Below are 8,057 nucleotides of genomic sequence, written 5' to 3'. Positions count from 1 at the left end.
GGCAGAGCCTACACAAGTAAAAAAAAAAAAAGGATGATAATGGCAAATACAGACTCTTTGAAAAGCAGAAAAGGTTAAAGTAGGATTGTTCTTATTGGTGACAGGTAGCTGTCACATCAGCTAGTCTGTTAAGTGAAATCTTATGTGAAGTAAAAGTTGTAGCCATGCTTGATATTGGCTTTTTAGTCTGCTATATCAGCAAAAGAGCCTGGGGCGGGAAGCTATGTGTCTTTTTAATGGGGACAGGATCTAAAAAATACATGTTTCCTCTCTTGTTTACACAGTGAAAACAAAAAACAGGACTTGGTCAGAGAAAGTGTGGGCTATGTTTGTTCCTTGATATTTAAGTTTCAGAAAATTTGACTTTGTTAAAATAACTATTAGAATAGAGTTCCTCGGTTTTTTTGTTAGCCAATAATGATAAAGTGTTTCTATAATAAGTAAATGCATATTTGTATGCAGTTGCAAATAATTTCAAGTACATTTCCTTCCTCTTTGTGATTTTTATCTGCATTCACTGTCTTTTACCAAATAAATTCTAAACCCTTTTTGGAGTAAGCTAACAGTGTATTTATTTTTGTTTTTCAGAAGCCTCTAAGCCTATTCTTGATGAAGTAAGCATACTTACAGCTATTACCCTCTTCCTCTGGTCAGCAAGCACTGAAATAATTGGAGTGCAGTCTTTACAAAATGGATGTATAAACAGATTTAAAAGTGCATTAAATTCCTGTGATCCTTGGGTAAGAACATGTTATAGGAATGTGAATGATAAAAACAGGAAAAACTGGTTGTGATATATTTACCGTATTTCCTGAATGCTGTGTGATGGCTTTACTTCAGAGACAGATACTCCTTGTTGAAATAGGCAGAATTTTCAACAGTGCATTACAGAAACTCTTCAGTGAGCAAAACAACTCAAACTAAGTGAGTTTGACAGTTTGTTTGTGGCCTTATGAGAGGTTCTTGACTTGGTAGCTTTTTTAAAAGGAGAAAAAAAAAATCTTTGATTTGTGAAATTTTAGCAAATGAGAAGGTTGTTACCACAGAGCGGTGACATTTTTGCGTTAATGCTGATTTGTTATAATACAAACTAAACCACATTTTCTGTAGATAAAATTATAGCCCATGTTTCTGATGAATTTTATATTTGTGCAAAACAAAATATAAATTGTTGTTTTATGCTTGTGCAAACAAATATATATTTGTTTGTGCAAAACCTGTGCTTATTTTACATGTTCATACAAAACTCAGTTTGAGTGCAAAAATGTAATTTTGTGGTCACCATCAGAACACCTACAGATTGTGAGTCATCTGTCTCCTGATTTCACTTCTGCCCTTTGGTTTATCTTTATGAATGCTCTTCTGAATTATTTTATCACTAAAGAGGGAAACTAAAAGGTTGTAGACTGACTTTGTTTGAGCAGGCTAGTGCACTGTATAGTTAAGCTTAACTTTTCCAGCCATGTATACATTAGTTTGAGTGGGTATACAAATCTGCAGCTGGGAGCCAAAGAAGAAAAAATCTATAGTGTTTCCACAGGCGAGCGCTGCAGAGGTTCCTGAGAAGAAAAACAGGCAAAAAAATGCTGATGTGTGTTTAGGGTCACAGGCATTTAAAATCTTGTTTAGACCACTAATTATTCTTTGCAGTAGGACTGGTGTTTTCCAGCGTGGACATAACATTCAGTTGGTTCTGGAGTGTGACTTTGGGTGGAAAGCTACTTAAAATTTTAGTGTGTTAATAGAAATGTAAGTTGTATTAAGCAGAAACTTTTATGTCATACTCTCTCTCACCTCTGTATAAACACCTGAACAGTGAGAGAAGTACATCTTTGCCCACTACCCTGCTGGAAACCTGTGAGCTGGAACTTACCACTGTTTTTGCAGTTCAGAGAACGCTTTGACAGCAAATAGACTATGTCCACTCTCCTCACTGATGTGCAGAACATACTCTGTAATACTTGTGTGTTCATTTGAGTTTTTTAAATATGGAACACTTATTGTTGGGGTCAGTAACTAGACACCTGTTTGTAATAAAAGTATTATACTGATTGTACTAAAAGCATCGAACCAATTATATCAAGTCCAACTGAGTCATTTTCTCTGAGTTCATATTGTTACTGCTATTTGGTACCTGCATGTTCCTTCTAACTGGCCGCCTTTTTATTGAAGACTGGGCTAATACTGTTTTAGCACATAGACTGTGTTGCTGCTTTCCTGCTTTCCTCTTATTCAGTATGTTTCCTTCCCCTTTAGTAATCTCTTTTCTTTTTTACCTTTTTTTTTTTCCTTGGTATCACGTGTATCTCATATAGACAGATAAGAGTTTATTAGAATTCCCTGAGTTAACAAGTAACATTCAGGACAAGGTATTTATCTTGATTTGATTAGGTTCAAGCCAAGTGTTACCAGCTTCTGCTTTCTGTGTTCCAACACGCCAATCGTGCCCTGTCAACTCCATATATTCATTCACTGGCCCCTATCATGGTTGAGAAGTTGAAAGCTGTGGAAAGGAGTCGCCCGAACAACAACCTGGAGCTGTTGGCAGTCCAGGAAGGAATTAAAGTCCTTGAAACATTGGTTGCCCTTGGTGAAGAACAGAATAGTAAGTATTTAGTTTTTCTAGAGAAATGTGTAATGCTAAAATAGCATATTGAACATGAGAAATCTTGCAGCTAGGAACTTGATGACATAGTCACAAATAGACTGTGTCTGTGCAACATGATTTTGCAATTCCGGTACTAGAACTCTTGTGTATATGGACTCATCTAGCACGTGCGGTATGATATACGGTAGCCCTTGCATTTCTGGTGATTGCAGGAAAAAAATTGTAAATGTGAACTGCAGTAGTGAGTGCTGTTTTCTTCTGTTTGAAAATGAGTAGTTCACACTGTTTATATTTACTTTTTCCCATTGCTAACTTTTATTTCTTTTAGCAGACTCAACACTTCTATCAGGTTGCTTCTACCAGCTCAATAAAGTTTATTTAAAAAGCCCAAGAAATGGAAATGTACTGGTCAAAATATCTTAATTATAGATGGAGCCTCCTGTTTGCTTCAGTAAATAGAATACAGTATTTATAGTTTAAGTTCAGTTACTCCCTAACTGGAACAATGTGTTTTCTAAATATTTACTTTGCAGACATTTGGCTTTAAATGTTGATGAAGTTCCTTGTAAAAACATGACTCTTGTTTTGTGGGGGTTTGGTCCTGTCCTGTTCCCCCCAGCCCCCCAGACATACTCCCTGTTGGTATTTCTCTTCATTGATAATAAAACACTAAATACATGTTTTCTTGAGCTCCATTGTGCTTCTGGCACAGTTGTTTTGAAACGTGTAAAATGAGAGAGTAACTGAAGCGAATGAGGAAACAAAACATCTAGTTTTTGCTAATGCTGGCTGGAGATAATTGCTCCATGAGTATGAATTTAGTCAAAACCTTTAGGGGAAAATCATTATACTCTGATAACCTACAAAAAAATAGATTATTTACTGTTGATGTTTAAGTTCTTTGAGCTTAAAATTTACAATTAACATTACGCGTTTCAAAGGCATACCTGTATCTTTGCTAGATACAAAAACTAGTCCTGTTGCTTAAGTTCAGCTGCTTTTTTGTCTCAAAGATAAACTCTTTTGAACCCTGTGCCATTCTGGGCTGTGGTCTTATTAGGTCGTGCTAGCCCAAGTATAGCTGTGGAGCTAGTTTTTGGACTAATAGCAATTCTGTTATGCTGACTGGGGAGGCTGGTATTCAGAGTACACTGAAAAATGTTTCTGTCTGCCTGAAAAATGTTTTGGAATCCTTTGATATGATAGGCACTCTACATTTTGTGATCTCTTATCAATGATTTGCAATCAGATCACAGAATCATTAATATTGGAAAAGACCTCTTAAGATCAAAGTCCAATCGTCAACCTAACACCACCATGCCCACTAAACCATGTCTTGAAGTGCCACATCTACATGCTTCTTGACCCTCCCTGGGCAGCCTGTTCCAGTGTTTGACCACTGTTTCAGTAAAGAAATTTTTCCTGATACCCAATCTAACCCACCCCTGGTGCAACTTGAGGAGGTTTGCTCTTGTCCTGTCACTAGGTGCTGACTAGATGGTGCAAAAGCATCTTTACAGAAGTCTCGGAAACAAAATAGCTGTGATGAACAATAATAAAAATCTGAAACACAATTCTGGTAAGAGATCAGAGTGACCAAAAGACAGGAAACCATCTACATTTCTGTTGGTTTTTGTTTGGTAATTTTTTAATTACAGTGTTAATTGTCAATTCAGAAAACAAAATTACCCTTGCCAGTCTATTAACTGATAAAATTAATTTTCTCTTGTTTTCTTCTCTGATACAGTTATTAAGTTCTTTTTTCCTTTCACTTTTAGGAGTCCAGTTGCTTGCCCTTCTTGTTCCCACTCTGATCTCCTATTTACTGAATGAAAATGCCTTTGCTTCTGCATCTACAGCATCTAAGGATCTTCACGAATTTGCACTTCAGAATCTAATGCATATTGGTCCACTTTACCCACACGCTTTCAAGACAGTAATGGGAGCTGCTCCTGAATTGAAAACACGTCTAGAAACTGCAGTCCGAGCAAGTCAGGCCAGCAAAGCAAAAGCAGCTGCTAGGCAACCACCACCCACAGTACATTCCACCCCAACAATTAAACTGAAAACTAGCTTTTTTTGAATTATTACTTTTATTGTTGTTGGACCATTAAGTAGTCAGCAGCATTACATTATGCCCAATGTGTTACTGCATAGATGTCTGTAATTTTGTGTAATTTGTATGTGAAAGGCTGTCTAATAGAGCTTTATGTAATTACTTGAAATCCATGCATTACAAGGGAAGTGGTGTTACTTGTATAGATTTTTAGGAAATTGAATGTGATCATATTTATGAATTTGTGCTATAAATTATCCACCAAAAACTCCTATTCTCTATCTGACTAAATAGCTTTATTTATTTTTTAAAAGCTACCCCAAACCTTTTGAGTAGTTTTTGAAATCTGGTGATTGTGCCAACACACTAACACAGTAGGGACAGAGGGAAGAGGGAAAACTGTTATGAAATACTTACCATGTACCATAGGGAATTTCAAGTGTAGAAGTATGCACTTTCTTTTTAAAAACAAAGTAGGGAAGGTATTGTCAGACCTTGTAGATCATTTCAGCTTGCATGAAAAGAAAACCAAACAAACAACTAAGAATTGAAAATTTTCAGTCTTTCTAAAGCTGAATGATCAAGCATGCTGTCTTAATGAGTTGTCCTTATTTATGTGGTGTATATTTATTTCAGATCCATTTCCATGCTTGAAAATAAAGGATTCAAAGAATCTAATCCTCTATCTCTTCTACAATAAATTTTAAAGAATGCATTGGAAATTGAGTTTATAAAGAGAACTGCCCCCATCTGCATTTTTGTAGGTGTAGGTTTTGGCCCTTGTAAGGGGCTGTGTGTTAGCAGTCTTCCTCTTCTGCCAGGCACTGATTGAATATGATGATTCAGTGCTCTGCTCTTTGTCCAAACTCCTGAGTATTTAACCTTCCTGCAAGATTCTAGTCTCAGTTGGATATATCTTATCTGTAATTCTTGATAAAGTTTGCAGAGTCAAATTACTTGCGTGCTTTGCACCTGTACTAAGGGAGCAGAAGAGAAATGAGAGCCAGGCTCCTCCAGTTTTTCCTTCTCCTACCAGGCTTTTCTTTTTTGAAAAGCACATGGTTCCCCTCACATCTGAGTGAGTTTGATCTGCCAATTTTGGAACTTGAAGCTCAAGCAACCCTTCCAGCACAGAGCTGCTTACTCCCAATGTGTCTCTGCTGCCAGACCTCGCCCTTCCTATTGGCAGAAGTGCAGAACTGTGTATTCTTGTGTATACAAGACTGACTTACATGAATTTTTTGACACTGCTGTTGAATTTCTGGGCATCTATTGAGGATATTTCTATGCATTTTGCTGTTCACAGAGAAGCCGCATAACTAGGAAGCCCCAGTTAGGCCTTTGAGTTTCATCTGTTTTTCTGGATGCTCAGTAAAAACTCTATATTTCAGAAGCTTTTGCTTCAACCCAAATATAATAAAGGAGTAGTAAATACAATTGAACGTGATTAATAGTTAGTTGAAATACTTGTAGTTTATTATTTTTGCATAGTCACATGCCTATTCTCTTTTCCTGTAAGACCTTATATAACCCTTTGAGCACCTATGCAAAATGGAGTGCATTGTACATTTTGCCCTATAGTATTTGATGTGTGCAAAATATATAACAGAAAAGCAGAGAAACTTTTATTTCACAGTGACTATCTTAGTACTAAAGTGGAGACACAAAACTTGGTGCATACTCTTTTTTTTTTTTTTTTCCCCATAATGATGTTAACTTGCAAGTCTTGTTCCATTGTCCTACAGGAGTAAAGATACATGCAGAAGTAAAAACAATATGCTATGCATGAAGGGGAAAGTAATTTCACTCTTTTTTCATCTTTATATGTGTACTGGGAATTGAATTGATTAAAATACATCACTTTCTAATAAGTGTTTCCAGCCTTACAAAGATATTTTGCTTAGAGGTTTTGAATCTATTTAAAATTTGAGAGAAAAGATTAAGAAAACTCTTTCACAAAAATTTTGCAAGTAAAACTAAGAAAATAACTTTATAACCTGTTCTAGATTCCCTCTCTGTGCCCTGCCCCAGTAGTCGAGTAATTCATGACTGACTTGGTTGGAAAGTCTTTGTTTATAATCAGATTTTATTTTATTTTTTATCTCAGTACTTTTATGTTTTAGTTAGACTCTAGAACATGTCTGAAAACTTAGAAAAAGGGAGGGTGTAGCAATCAAGCATAAGAATTCTGTAGAAAAATTGAAGAAAGATTATCAGAAGGGAAGATGATGGTTGGTAGATGTAGAGGGATAGAGATGGGAGAGGTTTTTCTTTGTATAGTGTGTGACTCTACATAACATACTCAACTTTCATTTGTACACATCCTTCCCCGGTTTCTAGTTTTTGTTTGCTTCCTTGCTTGCTCCTGATACTAAAAGTATAACCATGTGGTTTTACATAATGTTTTGGCATCACATTCCATTTGATTAAAAAAACTGAAATAACTTGAAATGCCAGTAGTGCTTATTGTTCTTTGTTACCCTCCTTTTCATCTCTTTCTTTGTCGATGGCCTTTTAACTGTGCTTTTTCATGAAGCTCGTTTGCCCTGTTTCCCCTTTGTATGTCTCTGCTGTTTCCTTCCTTTCTGGGTGAGCCCTGTTGTTCTACCCTGGTTCTCTGCTATGGTCTCTCAGACTGCACTCCCTCTTGTGTGCTTTCCCTCCTGCTCCACTCTGCTCTGTGACACACTCTGAGCTTCCTGAGCTGTCTCTCCCTCTTTTAAAGGCATGTCGTCCACCAGCCACAGCTCTAATCACCCAGGGCAGGGTTATGAAGTGGGCGAGTACAATTTCGGAACAGCCAGGAGGAAACAGGAAGCACTGCTTGAGTAAGCAGCAAGACGCTTCTGGTGCGTTCAGGGCATGGTGAGGTGTGGCAGAGCCCCTTCTCAGGACCTGCGGCCGCCAGTGTGGGTGTCTATGTGCTATCTTTCCCACACTGCTAGCCATCGGCCCTGCTGTCAGGCCTGTTGATAGTGGTGTGTTTGTCTGTCTCCAGCAAGCCTCGAGTGTTGGTATGGACCTACCGGGGAAAGCAAACCTGTGTGTGTCTTGGGGAAGAACTGAGAGAGCAGTGCTGCTGACAGCTTGTGCCCTCAGCCCAGGGCTTTGCCTCCAGTCTTTTGTTTCCCCTTTCCTTGCTGAAGAGGCAGTGCGGTAATTCCTGAAAAATGCTGTTTTGGTCTCCATTTCATCCCATCCTGGGATGGATTTATACTATTTGGTGTTTTGCTGCCAAGCACTGCTCGGAAGAGGGCCAAAACTGAAATGCCAGGGGTGAGAGAGCAAGGTCTGTGGAGCTGCTGTGAGACACCTGCCCTTTTTATGTCCCCGGGTGGGCCGCCAGTGTGCCCGAGCCATTTAAATCCTGCGCTGAGGTGAAGATTACGACTA

General features: G+C 38.0%; 1 protein-coding gene across 1 annotated transcript; it reads left to right on the top strand.

Moving 5' to 3' along the window:
- Positions 1–593: 593 nt before the first annotated feature.
- Positions 594–5,073, top strand: LOC104545196 (HEAT repeat-containing protein 5B-like). The gene is made up of 3 exons (XM_010190265.1): positions 594–740; positions 2,392–2,605; positions 4,387–5,073. The coding sequence occupies exons 2-3, from the start codon at positions 2,485–2,487 to the stop codon at positions 4,689–4,691; spliced, it is 426 nt and encodes a 141-aa protein (XP_010188567.1). The 5' UTR covers positions 594–740; positions 2,392–2,484; the 3' UTR covers positions 4,692–5,073.
- The last annotated feature ends 2,984 nt before the right edge of the window (positions 5,074–8,057 follow it).

The sequence above is a fragment of the Mesitornis unicolor genome, unplaced genomic scaffold (genome assembly GCF_000695765.1).
Source record: "Mesitornis unicolor isolate BGI_N332 unplaced genomic scaffold, ASM69576v1 scaffold45518, whole genome shotgun sequence".
Lineage (NCBI taxonomy): Eukaryota > Metazoa > Chordata > Aves > Mesitornithiformes > Mesitornithidae > Mesitornis > Mesitornis unicolor.
Note: the sequence above shows the minus strand (reverse complement) of the source record. Positions and strands in the feature narration are given on the sequence as shown.

What these genes read in the sequence shown, in the direction of transcription:
- LOC104545196 (XM_010190265.1), top strand. Translation starts at nt 2,485, where the DNA reads ATGGTTGAGAAGTTGAAAGCTGTGGAAAGGAGTCGCCCGAACAACAAC. An exon ending in CCTTGGTGAAGAACAGAATA is followed by an intron (nt 2,606 to 4,386) that starts GTAAGTATTTAG and finishes TTTCACTTTTAG; the next exon opens with GAGTCCAGTTGCTTGCCCTT.